Below are 21,570 nucleotides of genomic sequence, written 5' to 3'. Positions count from 1 at the left end.
TTTCCCTCTGAGCAGTTGGAAAACACAATAACAAGGGAAGCAAAAATATTCAGCTGTTTAATTGGTCCAGGGATCACTTTTAATTAATAAGAATGAAAACAAACACTTGCCCTTGACAACCTATTAAGATAATGAAACTCCTTAGTTTTGATTTGTGTATTTAAGGCATCATACATACTTTGTTCCTTCATTTCATAAGATTAAATTTATTTGAACATGAGCTGACACTTTCACAGGTATGCGTTTCCAAAAATAGTCCACTTTCTTTTCTGCTTACTGTTTTATATCGGACTTTACAGAGATTTTTCTTGGGTACAAATTTCTCTAATAGCTTTAAATTTAAATGTGAACTCTGTTTTCTTAAATATAACTTTTTGTTTCTTCTTATCTGGTTTATTGTTTGAGTTGCTGGTCTTCTGAAATGAATGCTACTGAGTCAGTAACACTGTTCATCATTGAGGGATTCAAAGACAGACATTTGATTCTATTTACTGTTTTCCTGACAATGTATGTTCTTATTCTGGGTGGAAATAGTATGATTATATATCTGGTCAGGACGGACTCCAAACTGAAATCGCCCATGTACTTTTTCCTCCACAATCTGTCTTTTAGTGACATGATCTATACATCAGTGACCATCCCGAACATGCTTTCAGGATTCCTAGTTGAAGTCAAAACCGTTTCTAAAGTAGGCTGCTTTGTGCAAATGATTTTTTTCCTCTCAATGGCTGTAACAGGACGTGCTTTGCTGACAGTGATGGCTTTTGACCGATACTTAGCCATCTGCCACCCTTTACGCTACACATCAATCATGACCAGGAGGATTCGTTATTTGCTCATATTTTTAGCATGGCTGTTTGGATGGACTCTTATTGTTCCAGCCATGTCTTTGGCCTTGCCGCTGCCCTTCTGTGGGCCCAACATAGTTAAGCATATCTTCTGTGATCATACCTCAGTCGTGCGCCTGGCTTGCACTGACACTACAAGAAACAATATAGTATCACTAACATTTGCTTTATTTGCCATTATTTCTACCTTCCTGCTGATTCTGGCCTCTTATATTTGCATTGGGAAAACCATCAGCAAAATGGGCTCAGCTGAGAGACTGAAAGCTGCTGCTACTTGTGTGTCTCACCTTATTGTGGTCTGCATCTCCTATGTGTCTGCGTCCTGTGTGTACATCTCCTACAGAGTGGCCACGTTTGACCCAGACGTGCGTTTGATTATTGCTGTGCTTTACTCTGTGCTGACGCCCCTCCTGAACCCCTTCATTTACAGCTTGAGGAACAAAGAGCTGCAGGATGCACTGAAAAGAGCCTTCTGCAGATACAATGTGGCATCTCACGCAGTCAGGAAAACTGTGCCCTCTATATCATCATGAAATACATAGAAGATATAACAAATGTCTAATGTGGTCTAATTGTTTCCACTTTGCTGTCCTGTACTGGTTTCTCTGATTCGCAGATGGACCTAAGATGAACTTTTATTAGTGCTGTAAAATTTCACATTCTCAAAAACACAGCAGACTGCATCATATCAAATGTACTGTAAACCACTGAAAATACTGGTAAGCAAACCATGAATTAAATAAGTGAAGCAACATGTCATTCTAGTGAACCACTGTAGATACGTCATAGATGCTCATCTGTCTATAGCTGACACTGCCACAAAATTAAATGTCTAATAAATGCAACTGAACATTTTATATGACACATTCTATTAAATCCAAAACCTAAACCCAAAATCTAAAGGCCAACCTAGCACAAGCTGGTAGCAATTAAAGCATCTGTACATGATTTATAAGGGCCTATAAAAATGAAGTGTGATTGAAAGGGGAAATTTTTGTCTTAACACAAGAATTTATGGATGCCAAAATAATCTTTCCATGCCCAAACGCCAATACCCAGTTTATGTTTTAATCAGATTTAACTGGTTTTAAGCTGTTTTAATGCAAACTCTGTAATAAGAATGGTCAGTTGTGCTGCTGATGTGACACTACAGGGCCTGAATTGTGGTTAAATCCTAATCTTCTGTTAGATGTTGTTTTACATGCAATAGGAAAGAATAAAGAGACTAGAAACACTATTACTATACTTTGGTACAATTTTCATTATTTGTGTTTTATATGTTTATGTAATTATTGGAGACATCAAGTGCTCAACATTGAAATATATTATATTATATATATGAAATTTATTTTACCTCTGACTTTACTATATTTATGTGACATCTTATTACCTTAGTGTGCAAGTTTTGAAATGTGAGTGAGATTTCATGCAGCATCAGAAATTAACTTGTGCTTTTTAAATATTCACTTGTAATTGGAGTATCTGAAAATAAAACCAGCTTTTATGGCTTCAATGTCTGCTATGTGAATAGTTACAAATTAAAAAAATTAAAAATGCTAAATAAAAAAAAGCTAAAATTGCACACAGTTAGTAATAATTTCTGAATCTAGTGATTTTCTGTACCTCTTCCACTTCTGGGAAGGCCTCTGGGAATATTAAACATTCTATGACATATAACTATAGTAGTGCAGTGTTAAGGGAAAAATCCTCAATTTCCACAAAGTTAATAGGAAGAAATCACTTACGAGCCTTCCTTAGATGATCCAAATGGATGAATCAACATGTGAAGTGAAGTGTATTATTTAAATGTTTTCTTTCTGCTATATGCAAGTTATTAATTTTTTCTCTGTACTGCAAACAGATAAGGAATTTGACACGTCTTGGTAATGTGAGGCTTTATGTGTGTTTAGCTTGTCAACCTTCTACACATTTTTTTGTAGGTAATTAAGGCACTGGCTCAACAAAATATGAATAATCGTGTTGTAGTTTTCTTCAAAACACTGGAAAGATAAAACATTAGAAACATTAGGCAACACAATAAAGTAGACACTGGACTGACCTGTGCACAAAAAATAATCTGCATTTAAAAACACCTCTCAATCTTGCATTGCTAATATTTTCTAGCATGGTTTTTGCAGAGTTGAGGAGCACTATAAGATGTTTCACCAAGCAATCCTGGGGAGTCTGCTTCACTTGAGGGAAAGTGAAATTTAACAGAAAGCCAGTGTAACCTATCACGAAACACCAGAGTAACAAGTTCTGAATGATCTGGTCATCTGGGCTACCACAGTCTAGACTATAGTTGGGGCCCATTTAGTGACACAGCAGGACAACCATTCAGTAACAGTACTCTAATCTAGAATTTATGAAAACATTAACTGATTTCATTAATAGCATGTTTCATTTTCCCTGTTTCATAAGTGGAAATATGCAGTCTTGAGATGTTACAGAGTTGTTATTCAGATGGGATTTAAACAATGTCAGAGTTATCATGTAGCTTTTACTTGCACAGAATAAACAATCATTAAGGCCAAGGATACAATCTGCAACCATATTTTGGGCAGCAATCCTTCCAAATCAAAATTTCAAAGCAGGATTTTCAGGTCATCCACATTTTTATGGCTGTAATACAATCTTCCATTTTGTATAACTGTGAGAACATGTCTGAATTTAAAACTGTGCATCATCATCATAAAAGTTAAAGCCATTTATGTGAATTGTGTGTCCAAGGAGCTATAATTTTATGAAGAACAGTAAGGGGCCTAAACTAGAGCCTTGCAGTACACCACATTGCACTGTTTTTGGTTCTGAAGACCACCCCATTAACACTAGCAAAGTAAGTCATCTGTCAAGTTGGTCTCCAACACTGGTCCTGAAGAACTACCTTCCTGAAGAGTTTAGTTTCACCTTGTGTCCAATAAGCTGCCTTGCCACTTATTTAACTGTAATACATCTGATCCCACCAATCAAGGACTTGCGAAAAGGTTGATTAGCTGGAACATATGTGCATATTGTGGTCGGAACTTGCATCTACGGGAAAGTAGCTCTATAGGATGAGTTGGAGACCACTGGCCAACAAAGACTGTTTAAACAAGCAAAAACATGTCTAAATTGAGCATATTTTCAAGCATCATCATTAAACATCATTAAATAAATAGAATTCCTGAACACCTTGGGTAGCACCAACATTTCCTACTGGGTGTCCATTTGTGCCATTGTCTTTTGTTTCCACCCCTCCAGGACCATGGTTCCCCACAAATGTAGTTTCATTCAGCTTGGGCAGTTTCCAGTAGAACAAAGAAATAAAGTGTGATTGATGCATCTTTTTTTTTTAGCACCAAAGACTAGTTGCTAATAGTGCCCTTTGTGGAGAATTTTCAGCCTACTACAACAGGGGTTCTGCATGGCCTGAGCATATGCAGTCCAGGGCCCAACACAACTTGACAATTTTCCTATTCTATCATACATACAAAACCCACTAATTGTTATTATTTAGTCAGAAATCAAAAAACAGGAAAACCAACAAACTATGCTGGACACCAGCTCTCCAGGACTGGAAATGAAGGTCACTGTTCTAGATAGAAACACATTATTGATGACATTAACATCACTCAGAGAAAGTTAAGGTTATAAAAGTAAAATTTAATTATTTTATGATGGTGGAAATGAAGTATGTGTTTGTTTTTGTAACTGTAACAAATTATACAAACTATGGCATGTTTTTAAAAGAATAGTGGACAACAAAATCATACCTTAGTCAGCATACCGGACATCTGATTCCCATCTTATTGTCCATTTCCTCACTGACTGTATAAATAGCGGCAGACACTACTGAAAACTGTTTTCCAAGAGGAAGGACTAAAATGTAAATATTTTGAGTTTTTTAACAATATAAAATATAACTACAAGATTTTCTTTTAATGTCATTAACAAAATAATACTTTCCATCACATATCTTATCAAACATACTACTCAAACCTGTAAGTATATTTATATAGATATAATTAGACATCTATTGTCCTTGTCAAATACAGGCAAGTAATAATATTTGTTGTGTCTGGACTTAGTCTGCTCCACAAATCTTTCAAATCTTTTAATCTCAGACTTGTTTATCAACTCTGAGGTGATGTTTTGAACTATGCTGCTGTTAACAAAATTACCAAGGGACTCTGCTGTTGTTGGTACTGATATTATTATATCAGTCAGTGGGGTCATGTCAGGAAGCACCAGGAGATACTGCTACATTATATATTTTGAACAGATCACCTCAGTTGTAGTGCTTATTCTTCATTCTCAAGTTAAGGAAAGTTGTGCATGCTGTGGATTCAATTGTATAAGGTGGTACACAACCAAGATATTAATATATTATTACTGTTTAATCTCTAATCTGATGGAACAGTTGTTAAAATCTACATTTTTTGCAAGTCTTTTACAATTTAAAAGAGCAATAATAGCAGAAAAAGAATAATGTTTAGTCCAAATTCAACATCAACTTCAATTTGACTTGTTTTGTTAAAAGATGCTGTTAAAAGATGTATGTGTGTATTTTACAGATGAACTATGTGAAAGTTTGAATCATAATCACGTGTGCTTTGCAATCAAAAATGAAAACTGATTTGCACTGACAATATTACTAATGTTCATTTTCCTCATTTTGTTCTACAGGAGTGATGGAAAACAGAACAGATACAAACCAAATTCTTAGGATTGAAGGACTGAGGGTCACATATCAGTCTGCTTATCCAGTGTTTGTTCTTCTTTTGTTAGTGTACCTTTTCATAATGGTATCCAATATTGGGCTTATTGCCTTGATATCGGTAGAGAAAGCTATACACAAACCTATGTACCTCCTCTTCTTTAACCTTCCTCTGAATGATGTACTTAGTACTACTGTGGTGGTTCCTGCTTTGCTCAAAGACATTTTTAGAGAAGAATCTGACAGGTATATCAGCTATGTTGCTTGTGTAATTCAAGCTTATGGTATTCACATGTTTAGTACAAGTGCGCACACCATATTAATGATAATGGCTTTTGACAGGTATGTGGCCATATGCAACCCCTTAAGATACAACAGTATAATGACCAACAAAATGGTTATTAAACTGACTGCATTAGCATGGATAATAGCCATCGTACCAGTTGGAATTATTTTGGGCCTCAGTATCAGACTATCACACTGTAGTTCAACTATTTCAAATCCGTTCTGTGACAACCCTTCTCTTTTTAAACTGTCTTGCGAGAACCTATTAGTTAATAATGTCATCGGCTTGTTTACTTCTGTTGTGTTCTGGGGTATATCAATGTCATGCATTGCTTTCACTTATATAAAAATTGCTATTGTGTGTGTAAAGAGTAGAAACAGTGCTCTGCAGAGTAAGGCTATGAAAACATGCAGCACACATCTAATCGTGTACCTCATTATCCTTGGGTGTGGAATGACTGCAATTGTTCTGCATCGCTTCCCTGCTTATGCAGAACTGGGAAAAGTGACCAGTGTTTTGTTTTATGTTATTCCTAGTGCTCTTAACCCCGTGATATACGGACTTCAAACCAAAGAAATAAGGCAGTGGCTTCAGCAGATTCCTTGGAAAAGAAAAGTGATTCCAGAATCATGACTTTATTAATTATATTAATTGAATTGTCTATTTACATGCAAAGTGTGAATGCAGTGTTAAAGACACAGACATTTCATAGGCAGACAGTTTTAAGTCTCACATTACATGACAGGTTGTCTTTGGTGCTGCATTGACTAGGTAAGTAGGAAACCTAATATAGGTGGTGGAGGCCGTATGTGATAAACTAGTAATGTAAGCAGCAAGATATTATTTTTGATATGGACAAAATGTACAGGGACAGGGAGATATAAAGCATAGTATATTATAATACATGACTACCAAGTCCAGAAAATATGTCCCATTTGCCTAGTTGTTAGCTTCTTTTAGAGCAGTTTCATTTTACCAAATTAAATGAGATGAAGTATTATTTTGTCCGTCCCTATTTATTTTTGGATAAATTACAAACCCATACTGTATATTGTCTGATCAGTTGAGTTAATATACAAATTTCATGTTGTATGTATAAAAAAGTATAAAATATAAATCTTGTCTAATGAAACATTTGAAGGTATTTACAATATATTAAAATCTGACCACGTGATGAATGATCAAATGGTTTACATTTCTCTGTTTATTAGATTTAACACACTTAACTGCATTATTTTCATTTGCCCCCTAATCAAACTAACGCTTGTTTATTTATTTATTTATTTATTTAATATTTTACAAAATGTTCTTAATTTTTCTTTTTTGCCATAATATTCATAGTGGAAATAGTAGAATGTCCCATGGCAAGGTCAACCAGTTCTTCAAGTTTCAGTGCGACGAAGAGGACTTACAAAGATCCGTTTTTTCTCTGGGGAGTCTAATTCAGTCCTGAAGGGTTAGAGCACACTTAGTGATTTCCCTGCTCTAACACACCTACTACACCTGGCAATCACCTTCTGAGTTGAATCAGATGTGTGTGAGCAGCCTCCCAGGTCCTTCATCTGTCTTCAAATAATGCACCTGAAAGTTTTTTTACTTTCATTCATTCAAAAAAAAGATTAAAACTTCATACACACAAAAAAACATGATCCAACAAAGCCATACTGACACAAAAACAACACATAAGGTTAGAGTTAGTATAGACATTTAGTAGCATGGAATTTAAGAACCCTGCACTGCCTATTGCCCCTAGGATGCAGAACATTGCCTGATCAGGGATGAGAGCCACATGACAATAGCTTTTAGTGAGGTCAAGCATGGGGATAAACTGGGCCTTCTCACATCTAAGTTAACCTCTCTGGATAGGTGGTAACAGTTGAAGACTGAGACCTCAGTCAGGGCAGAAGTTCATATAAGTGGTTAAAGCACAAACAATTTTCATGTCATTTCAATGTAATCAGTTTAAAATAGCCTAAAGCTTTATCAGGTTAATCCAGGCAATTCAACCCTTCAGCCAACCCTTCCTTTAAGTGTGTAGGGCTCCTGCCAAGTGGCCATAGAGATGAGTCTCCCAGCTGAAATCTCCTGGGTTGAGCCAACCTGTTGTACCAGAATATGGATAGGCACAGTGTTGTACCTCCTGGGCCTCCTCCATATGTTCCTTTGCCAGCAGGACCACCTGGTCAACCAGTCTTAAACAATAATTACAAACAGCATATGTGGAGGAGGAACTAATTGTCATGCCTGTCTTAAGGGACCGGCCTTGTAAGAGTTTGGATGAACTCCATAACCCCATCAATTTAGTGATACACAAAACTGGAACACAGCAAGCAAGCAAGCAAGCAAGCAAGCAAAATTTATTTAAATAGCGCTTTTTACAACAGGTGTTGTCACAAAGCAGCTTTACAGAACAATCAGTATTACAGAGAGAAGAGAAAAGAAGAAAGAAAATCCGGGTCCGAGCCCCCATGAGCAAGCCAGCGGTGACGGTGGCAAGGAAAAACTCCCTAAAAGAGGAAGAAACCTTGAGAGAAACCAAGACTCAGAAGGGGAACCCATCCTCCTATGATCGACACCGGATAGCAAACATTATTAGTATGAAGTATTATAGTAAAGTGGGAAAAGAAAAGATCTGAGGGTGAGGACTGCACAGCGTTGTAAAGCAAGAAGCTCAGTGGTGGTCAAACCGGTCCAGAAGGCTGGTGAGCAGCGGCACCAATCAAGGCAGTAGAGGCAACAGCATCAGGCGCACAGGATGGGCAGCTGATCAGCTCGGCAGAGAAAGGAAAGAAAAAAACAGAGTTAGTACTGTAAAGAGTGGCTGACCACAGATTACAGTAAAACAGAGCAGTGTAGACTCCAGCAGGTCTAGACCTGACAGGGAAGACTAGTCACCAAATGCTTGACTGTACAAATAAGTTTTTAGCCTAGACTTAAAGATTGAGGCTGTGTCTGATTCCCGAACATTAGCAGGAAGATTATTCCAGAGCTGGGGGGCTTTGTATGAGAAAGCTCTCCCCCCTGATGTAACTTTATTAATTCTAGGTACCAGTAGTAAGCCAGCACCTTGTGATCTAAGTAGGCGTGATGGTTAATAGTGGGAGAGGAGCTCACTCAGGTACTGAGGGGCGAGCCCGTTTAGAGCTTTATATGTCAGTAATATAGTTTTATAATCAATGCGAAATTTAACTGGTAAGCAGTGCAGGGCTGATAAAACTGGACTAATATGGTCAAACTTCCTAGTTCTTGTGAGGACTCTGGCTGCAGCGTTCTGGACTAGCTGAAGCTTGTTAAGGCTTTTGCTGTGACATCCAGACAGCAGGGCATTACAATAATCTAGCCTTGAAGTGATAAATGCATGAACTAGCTTTTCTGCGTCCTGTAGAGATAATGAATTTCTTAATTTAGCAATATTGCGGAGATGCAGGAAAGCTGTTCTAGTAATATTAGTTATATGCGTGTCAAAGGAGAGATCAGCGTCTATCATGACACCAAGATTTTTAACAGATAAGCTTGATGAAACTGAGAGATTGTTAAGTTTTAATGTTGAGTTAGACAGTCTGTTTCTGGCTAATTTTGAACCAAGAAGCAGGACCTCTGTTTTATCTGAGTTAAGTAACAGAAAATTATTTGACATCCAATCTTTTATGTCTTTTATACAGTCCTCAATCTTGCCAAGTTTAATTTTATCATCCGGTTTACTTGATATATATAACTGGGTGTCATTGGCATAACAGTGGAAATTTATGCCGTGTTTACTGATAATGGTGCCTAGTGGTAGCATATATATTGTAAATAATATAGGTCCTAAAACAGAGCCATGTGGAACACCATACATTACTTTTGCACGAACAGATGATTCACCCTTTACATTAACAAACTGATATCGATTGGTGAGGTAGGACCTGAACCAGGAAAGAGCTGTTCCTGTTACCCCTACAAGGTTTTCTAGTCTATCTAGTAGGATAGAGTGGTCTATTGCGTCTCAGCCAGCAGAGGTCAGAGTAGTCAAGCGTATCATTGATAGACCTACCTAAGATGACCTATCTATAACCTACCTAAGATGAACTGCATTGAAAATATGCAGAAAGACAGATCACAGACTGATAGCTACCAGCATCTTTAACCATGAAATAAAATGATGTGCATAAGTCCTAATTTTCATACGGCCAAAAATACAACAAATAATACAATATCTGTTACAGATTTCAACACAACGAAACTTCAGAGTTTTTGGGAACTGAGAAATGCTATCAGTTTAATTAGACCTTTTTTTGGTATTTAGAGAGTCTACATTAATTCAAAGGTTTTAGGCTTTTGCAACCATGTAAATCTTAAAACTTACAAGTGGCAAACAGCAGCAGGAACAGCTTCCTGCTCTACAGTGGAATCACTTGCATTACTCAATATTTATTGTTCTTTTTTCAATAGAATTTATGCAATAATGATATGCAAACATAAATAACACAAGTATTTTTGTGCTTCACATCATTGGATATTTCAAGTTCTGAAGGAGAAATAATAAGTTATAACGAGCTATTGTGATTATTCCAATTTTTGTAGTATCCACCAAGATTTGATCATGATCACTATGTATTATCAATGTATTGTAACTCTCTCTGTCATTTTGGAGTCATATACAGCACTGTTTGCCATGCAGAACAGTATTTCCTAATGTTTTGTATTTCATTGTTTGTGACCTACAATGTTGCTACAAGATCTACAAAACTATAAGTAAACACTGATTCCAACTTTTGCGTGGTAGTGTATGTAAGTCTAAATACAGAATTGTACCTCCACAAAACAGCAGAGAAAAATGTCAGAAGTTAAGTTTAATTCAGTACTGACCAGCGCATCAGCAATACATCGTTATATGAATTATACAATGAAAAAGGATTTAAGGATGAATACAGATAAAATAGTAATGTATTTAATAAGCACTTTATACCACAGAGTAGACACTGCATGCTTTAGATAAACCACTATCTTTTCATTACCACACATTCAGATGAAATACTGGAACAGTTGATTCAATGACATTAACACACAATAATTTTTAAAAATCTTCCATTTGCACCCAAGTGAGATGTAGCAGTGAGTCCACAATTAGTCTAGAAATTGCTTGAATAGTATATTTACTATACATTTCACCTATACATATTAACATGTGAAAGCAATAACAGCTCGGCTACATTAACTGTTTGTTATTGTTAAACTCTTTCCTCAGATGCTTCAGAGATGGACTCTGGTTGAGTTTATTTCTCCAGCTGTGGGTCAGGAAATGAGGAGGGCAATCAGTCCAGTGAGAAATGGGCTGATTTCAGTATAACTCTCCCTGACTTAGCTCAACTGTAAACCCAGAAAGACCCAACAACATTTGATAGTATATTTTTGTAACCAAGATGTCATGATGATATAGAGGGCACAGTTTTCCTGACTGCATGAGACGCCGCACTGTATCTGCAGAAGGCTCTTTTCAGTGCATCCTTCAGCTCTTTGTTCCTCAAGCTGTAAATGAAGGGGTTCAGGAGGGGCGTCAGCACAGAGTAAAGCACAGCAATAATCAAACGCACGTCTGGGTCAAACGTGGCCACTCTGTAGGAGATGTACACACAGGACGCAGACACATAGGAGATGCAGACCACAATAAGGTGAGACACACAAGTAGCAGCAGCTTTCAGTCTCTCAGCTGAGCCCATTTTGCTGATGGCTTTTCCAATGCAAATATAAGAGGCCAGAATCAGCAGGAAGGTAGAAATAATGGCAAATAAAGCAAATGTTAATGATACTATATTGTTTCTTGTAGTGTCAGTGCAAGCCAGGCGCACGACTGAGGTATGATCACAGAAGATATGCTTAACTATGTTGGGCCCACAGAAGGGCAGTGGCAGAGCTATGATCAAGGCAGGGAAAGGAATAAACCACCCAAACAGCCATGCTAAAAATATGAGCAAATAACGAATCCTCCTGGTCATGATTGATGTGTATCGCAAAGGATGGCAGATGGCTAAGTATCGGTCAAAAGCCATCACCGTCAGCAAACCACGTCCTACTACAGTCATAGAGAGGAAAATATACATCTGCGCAAAGCAGCCCATTTTGGAAATAGTCTTGACATCGACTAGAAATCCTGAAAGCATATTTGGGATGCTGCTTGATGTATAGATCATATCACAGAAGGATAGATGGTGGAGGAAAAAGTACATGGGCGAATTTAGTTTGGGGTCTGTTCTGACCAGATATATAATCATACTGTTGCCCCCTAAAACAAGTACATATATTGTAAGGAAAATAGGAAATAGAATCATGTATTTATCTTTCAGTCCCTCAATGATGAAAAACGTTACTGGCTCAGTCATGTTCATTTTGGTGAATCAGGAACTGGAACTCTGCCTTTAACAAGGAAAAGTAAAAAGGATGATTAAGTGGCATGTATTACATTAATATGGTTGTAAGGAAGGCCTTTCATGTATATTACAATCAAAGAAGTCATTACTGTATTTATTGCTTATCACATTTGTATGAATTTACACACAATTTGTATTATTTCAGGCAACTTCATATATTGCAAAGAATGAGTAAAAGCAATAAATGCAGTAATGAGTAACAAAAGCAGTCTTACGTACACCTTTTCCCTGATCCTGCCTTGATCACACTGGCTTTTTGGCTGAAATCTATAAAAAAAGTTATACAAAACATAAGGACAAGAAACTTATCGTGATCAAGTCCGTGAAAGCTCCACATTCCCTATATCTGTGAAAACATCTCACCTTAATTCATGCCAACATTCAATTCATGTTCAAAAATGAGGGAACACCGTATTAGTATGAGTCTTAAATAGACAATTTCCAGTGTTAGAGTTTCATTTCCTTAACTGGCAGGTTTGTTTGTTTTCATTCATATCAATTAAAAGCTTCCTGTGGACCAATTAAAATATCAGTGTTTCTTTGTTCCCTGGGTTACTCTGTTTTTCATCTGCTCAAACATGGCTAATTACATAAGCTTAATCAGCCCTCTTGGATTTGGAACCTTAATTACTTAGTTTTTGTAGTTATTTTGTAGTAGCTGAGATGCCTGTTCAATTATATTCTTCGGTGCTCTTAAAGAACTGTGATTACATTTTCCTCTGTTCATTAGGTTGGTTTAGTCAAAAGCGCTGGTACAATTATTTTAAAGTTTTATTGCTTGTATTTTATAACTCTATTATTACCACAGTATATTTCCAGCTTCTATTTCTGTTGAGCTGTTTCTGCATAGCATCAGTTAAATTAAGGGTTTATTCAGGTTTATTAGCAGTTGTTGTCTGTAACATTGGGGAGAGATGAGGCGGACACATGCTGAGAGAAGCAAGATTTATTAAGGGCAAACAGACATGACCAAAAGAAACACAGACTAAACACAATAACAGAGACTAGGAAATATAACAGAGACCAGAAAAGCAAACACCAAACAATACCATACAAAGACCAAACATATCAAACAATTCAAACAAAGACCAGCAAGAGACTAGGGAAAACACAGGACTTAAATACAGGGACAGGTAACAAGACACAGGTAGTTAACAAGAGGGTAATAGGTGAAAACAATCAAGGACAGGGTCTGGAAACAAGGGGGCAGGACCGGTAAGGAAGCAAAACAAAAGCACATGGACAAGCACAAAACCAAAACATAAGCACATGGACAGGACTGGGAGGAGCCAATTGTGACACTGTCATCATTAAATTAGTGGTCATGCAGTCATTGATGTATGTTGTCACTGTCACAAATATCTTCATTTTTGTTGTTTATACTTTTATTTGCATAATTTAAAAGCACCAATTGCCCTTTGCATTGTGTTAACAGTAACTTAATGAACAGGCCATGGCATATGGTCTAAAACTTATGGTACTTTGAAAAAATCAATTACGATTAAAAGGAAACTGTAAAGTCATTATTTTGTAGCTACAGCAGCAATGTATTCATTTAAGCACTGTACATATTTTCAACATTGAAAAAAGTTTTTTTAAATATTAAAACATTAAAGTTTTTTCACTCAATCTGAGATCTAAACTGTAAACTAAAAAGAACTTCCAGTTCACTGCTGATGATGAAACCCAAGGTCACTGCTTTATTAACAAGAAAAATGAAACATGTTAATAATGAAAATAATTAATGCTTTCATAAATTCTAGACTAGACTACTGTTCTGAATAGTTGCCCTGCTGTGTTTCTAAATGGGCTCAAACTATAGTTCAGGCTGTGGTAGCCCAGGTGCTGACCAGATAAAAAAATTCAGAGCATTACTCCAGTGTTTGCTGCCATTTACACTGGCTTCATGCTTCACATTGACTACAATGTCTTGCTTATGAAAAGCCCTTAATGGTCTAATTGTTGCCATCTTCACTCAGGTAAGGCAGACTCCCTAGGATTGCTTGGTGAAACATCTGATATTTCTTCTGAACTCTGCAAATATGTACCAGAAATTATTAGCAAGGCAAGAGAAATGTTTTTTAATCTAGATTATTTTTTGTGCACAGACCAGACCGATGTCTAGTTTTTATAGTGTTGCCTAATGCTTCTAATGTTTTATATTCCCAATGCTTTGAAGATAAATATTTTGAATATATATATATAAATACATCTTTTTCATCTATATCATGATGAGACGGGGGATCCAATTTCCTGACTGTGTGAGAGGTCACACTGTATTTGCAGAAGGCTCTGTATTCCTCAAGCTGTAAATGAAGGGGCTCAGGAGGGGCGTCTGATTCAAAACAGTAAGCAGAAAAAGAGGTGGACTATTTTCAGAAATGTATACCTGTGAAAGTGCAGCTCATTTTCAAATAAATTTAATCTTATGAAATGAAGGAACAAAGTATATATGATGCCTTAAAAACACAAATCAAAACTAAGGAGTTTCATTATCTTAATAGGTTGTCAAGTGCAAGTGTTTGTTTTCATTCTTATTAATTAAAAGTGATTCCTGGACCAATTAAACAGCTGAATGTTTTTGCTTCCCTTGTTATTGTGTTTTTCATCTGCTCAGAGGGAAAATACAGAAGGATAATTAATGTATTTCATGTGCTTTTTCACATGAAAAAGGGTTAAGGTACCAAAATAAAATTGCTAATGAGCATCCAGTTATAGTTGGGGCAGTCGTGGGCTGGAGGTTAGGGAACTGGCCCTGTAACTGGAAGGTTGCCGGTTTGATAACCAGAGCTGACAGTCCATGACTGAGGTGTCCTTGAGCAAGACACCTAACCCCCAATTGCTCCCCGGGCGCTGTGGATAGGGCTGCTCCAAGCAAGTGTGCTCATTGCCCCCTTGTGTGTGTGTATTCACTAGTGTGTATGTGGTGTTTCACTTTACGGATGGGTTAAATGCAGAGGTGGAATTTCCCCGTTTGTGGGATTAAAAAAGTATCACTTAACTTAATCCATGTTACATGTAGCAGCTTTTGATGGATTTGCACTTCTCTGATTACTTTCAAACAAAATTGCTTTTACTTATACTGAAGAATATTTGTAATTTCATTCTGTTCTTTTGGTTCAGCACCTGGACTACTACTCAGAAGAGAAGCATAGCATCTAAGGTACCTCTACTGTTTACATTTTTTCTTTTGAAATTGCCAAGTAAATTAAAAATAACAATTTAATTATTTAACTACTTAACTTTTCTTTTTAATTTTGCAGTGATAATTTAGCAATATTCATTTTAACCAATTATAATCAAAGTACCAGTCAAAAACATAAATCTACATATTTATATATTGAAAGCATTAATTTATAGGCTTAGTCTGAGTCATGGGAGATCTTGGTTTTGATTAAATGTATCACAGCAAAAAAAGTTAAATGGCTTCTTTTTCATTTGTATGAAATCTTTTGTATTTATAGGCCTGCACAAAAGTCAGAGATCACCATTTAGTTAATTTCCATTCAAATGTATAGAAAGTAGATTTAAAGTATAGAAAAAGGCAGTAAGTAAATATTTAACAGAAGCCTTTAGTGGGTCAGTATTTAGAGGGTCCACACTTTATTATAGCTTTCATTCTTTTAGAGTGACTTGCTTTCAGTTGTCCAAAGAATTCTGCAGAGTCATTTTTCCTGATTTATTTATTTTTTTTACAACCCCAATTCCAATGAAGTTGGGGCGTTGTGTAAAACATAAATAAAAACAGAATACAATGATTTGCAAATCCTTTTCAACCTATATTCAATTGAATACACTACAAAGACAAGATATTTAATGTTCAAACAGATAAACTTAATTGTTTTTTGCAAATATTCACTCATTTTGAATTTGATGCATGCAACACATTCCAAAGATGTTGGGACAGGGGCAACAAAAGACTGGGAAAGTTGAGGAATGCTCAAAAAACACCTGTTTAGAACATTCCACAGGTGAACAGGTTAATTGAACAGGTGAACAGGTGAGTGTCATGATTGGTTATAAAGGGAGCATCTCTGAAAGGCTCAGTCGTTCACAAGCAAGGACGGGGCGAAGTTCACCACTTTGTGAACAACTGCATGAGTAAATAGTCCAACAGTTTACGAACAACGCTTCTCAACATGCAGTTGCAAGGAATTTAGAGATTTCATCATCTACAATCCATAATATCATCAAAAGGTTCAGAGAATCTGGAGAAATCTCTGCAAGTAAGCGGCAAGGCAGAAAACCAACATTGAATGCCCGTGACCTTCGATCCCTCAGGCGGCACTGCATTAAAAACCGACGTCATTCTGTAACGGATATTACCACATGGGCTCAGGAACACTTCAGAAAACCACTGTCAGTGAACACAGTTCGTCGTTCCGTCTACAAGTGCAAGTTAAAACTCTGCCATGTAAAGCGAAAGCCATATATCAACAACCCCCAGAAACGCTGCCGGCTTCTCTGGGCCCGAGCTCATCTGAGATAGACTGACGCAGAGTGGAAAAGTGTCCTGTGGTCTGACGAGTCCACATTTCAAATTATTTTTGGAAAACATGGATGTCGTGTCCTCCAGGCCAAAGAGGAAAAGGACTGCCTGGATTGTTTTCAGTGCAAAGTTCAAAAGCCAGCATCTCTGATGGTATGGGGGTGTGTTAGTGCCCATGGCATGGGTAAATTGCATATCTGTGAAGGCACCATTAATGCTGAAAGGTACATACAGGTTTTGGAGCAACATATGCTGCCATCCAAGCAACGTCTTTTTCAGGGATGTCCTGCTTATTTCAGCAAGACAATGCCAAGCCACATTCTGCACGTGTTACAACAGCGTCGCTTCATAGTAAAAGAGTGCGGGTACTAGACTGGCCCAACTTCATTGGGGTTGTATTATTTTCACAGTAACGGCTTCTTGACAGCTACACATCCTTTCAAACGTATGTTGCCTTCTCACAGTGGAGGGATGGACAGTATCAAGAGCTGAGCTTGCTTTTCTCCTCTCTCTCAAAGATGAAAGCTTTACATATTGTCTGATACTGACAGTTTTGATGGTCTAGTACGGGGGTATTTAATTAAAATTCAATAAGGTCCAGGTCGAGAAGCTTTCCTCAAGCAAAGGACATCAAAATGTCTACTTTGCATCATGATTCAGTGCCATATACTGTATACTGAAGAAGCACAGTAGGTATATCAACATCTTGTGTAGTCAACAAGTGAACGTCAAATCAAATTAAGTACAATTCCATCATATTTCAACAACATTTACTGTCAGGTTTCTAATTTTGGAGCATTATCTCTGTAACCCTTTTTTTCTTGTCCTTTGATAACTCCTTTCTTATGAGAGTGGATTATTTTACATCTAACGAATAACTTGTATGTAAAGAATGGAAATTAAATAAATGAAATGTAGTCTCTGACTTTACTGCATAGTTATGAAAAAAATAAATGTAAATGTCTTCTAAAATGAGACCTGATGTTCATATATTTATATAAAATATTTATTGAAACAAAAAGCTTTCAGTATCTTTACTGAACAATGTAGCCAGATATTTAAAAAGTTTGTAATGCTAGCAGTCAATGCATTACAAAGATCGGTGCAAAGACACACTATAGAGTCCTTAAATAAATTATGAAAACCTTACTGTGACAGCTTATGATCTGCAGGCACCTCCAGCTTTTGGTATCATCTATGTTTACATCATGGGAGCTCAGGACTGATGGCTGCTCTCTAAAAGAAAAAGTAGTGCTGATATTCCACAACACTACATGGTAAATTAAAAGACAAAACAAGCTGCATGCCAACACCAAAATATTAACTGTGAAACATGGTGAAGAGTATATAATAGCTGCTGCTTCAAGGCCTAAACAACTGAAAATCATTGAAAGACTAATGAATTCTAAGCTGTATCAATAAATTGTTCAGCAGAAAGTCAATCCATATGTGGTCTAAAACCCAGGCAAAACAAAATATAGATCCACATAAAAGTGGCTCAAACAGAACAAAATGATATTTAATTATGGCCATTTCAGATTTCAACCCTCAGTCCCTGTTGAAATGTCCTGATATAGCCTCCTTATGACCATTCAAACAAGGCAATAATATACAATAGTGTATTCATCTTCATCTAAGTGATCTTCATCTAAGTCATAACAACATATATGTATATGTGTATGTATGTGTGTGTGTGTGTGTGTGTGTGTGTGTGTGTGTATTTTTTATTTTTTTTGATGTATAGATCAAAGCAATCCAATATGAAATGCCTTTATTGGCAAAAAGCATGTGAACCTCTCATTTCAGTATCTGGTGTGACCCCCCTAAGCAGCAAAAACTTCAACCAAACATTAATTCTCACACATTCACTTGGAGAAATTCTGTGTGATTTTGGCGCCATCTTGTGTTTGGTTTTTGCATTTGGAGTCACTCAGATGAAGTATACGTAGAGATTATGCAGTGAATCATTCAGGGGGGTTAAATGAGTTAAATAATGTATTTTAGCAAATAAGACATTCAAAATGTGATTTAAAGTTGGACAATAAAAAAAACCCTTCTCATAGAATTTATAAACATTTGTCACTGTGTTTGCACACTGTGAAATTAGACCTCTGCATTTAACACCTCCCTGCAGTGAAACACCCACATACATGCACGCTAGTGAACACACACACTAGGGGGCAGTGAGCACACTTGTGCCTTGCTCAAGGGCACTTCAGTCATGGACTGGCAGCCAAGGGGATCAAACCAGCAACCTTCCGGTCACAGGGCTGGTTCCCTAACCTCCAGCCCATGACTGCCACATGAGTTATGCCTATTCATTGTAAGAATGAAATGAGAGACATCAAGAGTTTTTCCAGTACATGACGCACATAAAAGGGCCCTTATTCTGCATTTGCCTTCTATTTAAAATTTTTCTTGAGGTCTAATTATATTTGTTCAGTTGTATATGCCAAAAACTAGTCGTAATTAATTTTTACGTGACCATTTTCCAACCTAACTCCATCCCTTAGAACAGACGTCTTTAGGTACAGTATTTTCACCAGCTCAGAACTGTTCAGAAGTTTAAAAAGTCTGGGGTGAAATACTCTACAACTCCAACAAGAAGGAGACTAACCTGCTGTAGGCTAAATAGGTGAATATATGTAATTGAACTGAAATTGTGACATCACAAAAACAACTAATTCAAAACTGGCTCATTTTGAAGCTTGGTTTCCATAAACAGACTGCATGGACGGGGCAGTGAACAGTATCTTCATGCAATAATGTAATTATGTTTATGTACCAATTTTTGCCACATTTTTTTTGTTCAAAAGGTTGTGACATTACAAATACAATGAATTGAAAACAGATCGTTTTTCAATGGACTAGGGAGTCAACAGTACATTTTCCATTCAATTTTCCATAATATGGTCCCTTTAATACTGAACTCAGGAAAAAAGTCTTAACCATATATAAAGTACTGATGATCACTCATTGTCTTTTTATTATGCTTTACCCAAACCTATCAGGCTATTGGCACAGGCTTAACTGTGGTGGTTAAACTATCTTGCCATAACACTTTCGAGCACAGTACGATTACTTAAATAAAGGATCTCGGTGAGTCAGCAGTGCCCTGGTACTGCAATCACAGCAAAACTGCAAGGCCAAAGCTTTCCTACAAGACTGGCAGCTCCCATTGTAATGAATCAGACTAAAACGAAGTATAGTCTGGCTGGTAAGAGGATTCTCAAGGTCAACAGGCTAATTTGGTATTAAACTTGAAATTTCAGCACATGCTGATGGCTTTTCTTTGCAGTTTGTGCAAACTCTGCTATCAGAAAAGAAGCAGCTGGACAGATAAGGCCTGTTTGTGCATGTAGTGGGAGAGTGAAAGAGGTTTACATTGTCGCAGCAATCTTACCCCCCTCAGTTCTCCACTGACAGCAGGCTCTAATTAACCTTATGGCTGCTGTGACAGAACACAGAGCAGAAGGTTACATGACTGAGTGGAGGTAATAATGAACATATCAAAGGAAGGTTTGATGATTTATGTTAAAATTGGCCTCAACTTCAAAACTGTATCCGTGGCTCCTGTCAACATGGAACCACACTGTTTCAAGGAATCTGTTCCTGTTTTTCACACTCACAAATACAAAGATCAATATAACTGACAGACACAGACACCATTAACACACATTTAAGGTTGAGTTTTAAAATTTTAAAGTAACTACTTGAACTATCAACTGTTTACTTTACTAAATTCATTATGTAGTGATCATAAATTCCATTTAAAGGTTCATGCCTTTTAAAAAACATTGTAAATGCATCTATAATAAGTATCTTATATATATATATATATATGGTGCTTGCTTATTTCCGGTACGACAGTCTGTTTTGCAAATGTGCAGACTAAAAAACTGATCACTAAGCTAAAATCTAGCTCTCTTTATTAGATTTCTAGACCTTACTCCAATCTAAGAATTTGGAGTATGCTAACTATTTGAATGTTTAGATAACTGAATATTCTGAAGCAGAAACCGAAGTAGAAATCTGATTATGATCAGATTATTGAGTGCATGTAAACGTACTTGGTGAAATCTCCTCCAGTTTTCACTCGTTTTGCTTTGTTAAAAAAGTACAACCGCAATTAAACCATACATCTGAGCATTTAATGGCATTGTACATACACAACATATGTTTCAGCTGCAGGTAGACAGATATGCAATGGGTCAAATACTATTTGTCTTTGTATATACAAAGCAAGTCTACTGTGGTAAACAGGCACTATGGCTTACATGCAGAAACAAGCAGTCTGTGGAACGCCAAACTCTCAGTCAGCGGAGGACCGCAATTAGCAACAAGAGGCTGCACTTTACGGTCATTTTATCACAAATAAGAGGTGCTGTTTAGGTTATAATGGTAATAAAGTATGTTTAAAAACAATGATGTCATTTCAAAATTATGATGGTGTTAAATTTCTTTTCCACATCTATCTAGAAAACACATGCGAGGACCAAGGATTTTAAAAAAAGTGAGGACCAACATGCATCTCAATAAAAAAGCACCCTCTAATCACAAATTCGCAAATGCTTTTAAACTCAAAGTCTTCTTTTCCAAAGGGTTCCCTTGGCTATACTGTGTCGGTTATGGTTTCTTTCTCCATTCAATGTGCTAAATCAGGATCAGGAAAAACTATGTAGGACAAAATATTGGAACATGTTCTTTTTCAGATGTCACTCAACTTTGTGCCAGCCACTCAAGACTGTGCTCTCCTCAGATTTGAGTCTTTAATCTCTGAATGTATGACTTTTGAACACTAATTAGCTACAAGTTGAGCCTGTATTGTGGCATGTGGCACTTTT

The 21,570-nt window shown here is 36.9% G+C and overlaps 3 protein-coding genes across 3 annotated transcripts; 2 read left to right on the top strand and 1 right to left on the bottom strand.

The window, feature by feature from the left end:
- Positions 1–421: 421 nt before the first annotated feature.
- LOC108431238 (olfactory receptor 10T2-like) lies at positions 422–1,381 on the top strand. Its single transcript, XM_017704259.1, has one exon. It carries the CDS (start codon positions 422–424, stop codon positions 1,379–1,381), a length of 960 nt encoding a protein of 319 aa, XP_017559748.1.
- Positions 1,382–5,518: 4,137 nt separating this feature from the next.
- On the top strand, positions 5,519–6,463 carry LOC108431239 (olfactory receptor 4E1-like). The gene is made up of 2 exons (XM_017704260.1): positions 5,519–5,872; positions 6,002–6,463. The coding sequence occupies exons 1-2, from the start codon at positions 5,519–5,521 to the stop codon at positions 6,461–6,463; spliced, it is 816 nt and encodes a 271-aa protein (XP_017559749.1).
- A 4,772-nt stretch (positions 6,464–11,235) lies between these two features.
- On the bottom strand, positions 11,236–12,493 carry LOC108431240 (olfactory receptor 10T2-like). Its single transcript, XM_017704261.1, has 2 exons — positions 12,459–12,493; positions 11,236–12,223 (listed from the first exon to the last, which is right to left on the bottom strand). Exon 2 carries the CDS (start codon positions 12,193–12,195, stop codon positions 11,236–11,238), a length of 960 nt encoding a protein of 319 aa, XP_017559750.1. The 5' UTR covers positions 12,196–12,223; positions 12,459–12,493.
- Between the last annotated feature and the right edge of the window lie 9,077 nt (positions 12,494–21,570).

This window comes from Pygocentrus nattereri, chromosome 16, assembly GCF_015220715.1.
Source record: "Pygocentrus nattereri isolate fPygNat1 chromosome 16, fPygNat1.pri, whole genome shotgun sequence".
Lineage (NCBI taxonomy): Eukaryota > Metazoa > Chordata > Actinopteri > Characiformes > Serrasalmidae > Pygocentrus > Pygocentrus nattereri.
This window is presented reverse-complemented; position numbering and strand designations above follow the sequence as displayed.

Bases quoted from the DNA above. Each gene is read 5' to 3' on its own strand.
- LOC108431238 (XM_017704259.1), top strand. From the start codon at position 422: ATGAATGCTACTGAGTCAGTAACACTGTTCATCATTGAGGGATTCAAA.
- LOC108431240 (XM_017704261.1), bottom strand. From the start codon at position 12,195: ATGAACATGACTGAGCCAGTAACGTTTTTCATCATTGAGGGACTGAAA.
- LOC108431239 (XM_017704260.1), top strand. From the start codon at position 5,519: ATGGAAAACAGAACAGATACAAACCAAATTCTTAGGATTGAAGGACTG. The intron at 5,873-6,001 runs ATGGCTTTTGAC...GGAATTATTTTG, and splicing joins CGCACACCATATTAATGATA to GGCCTCAGTATCAGACTATC.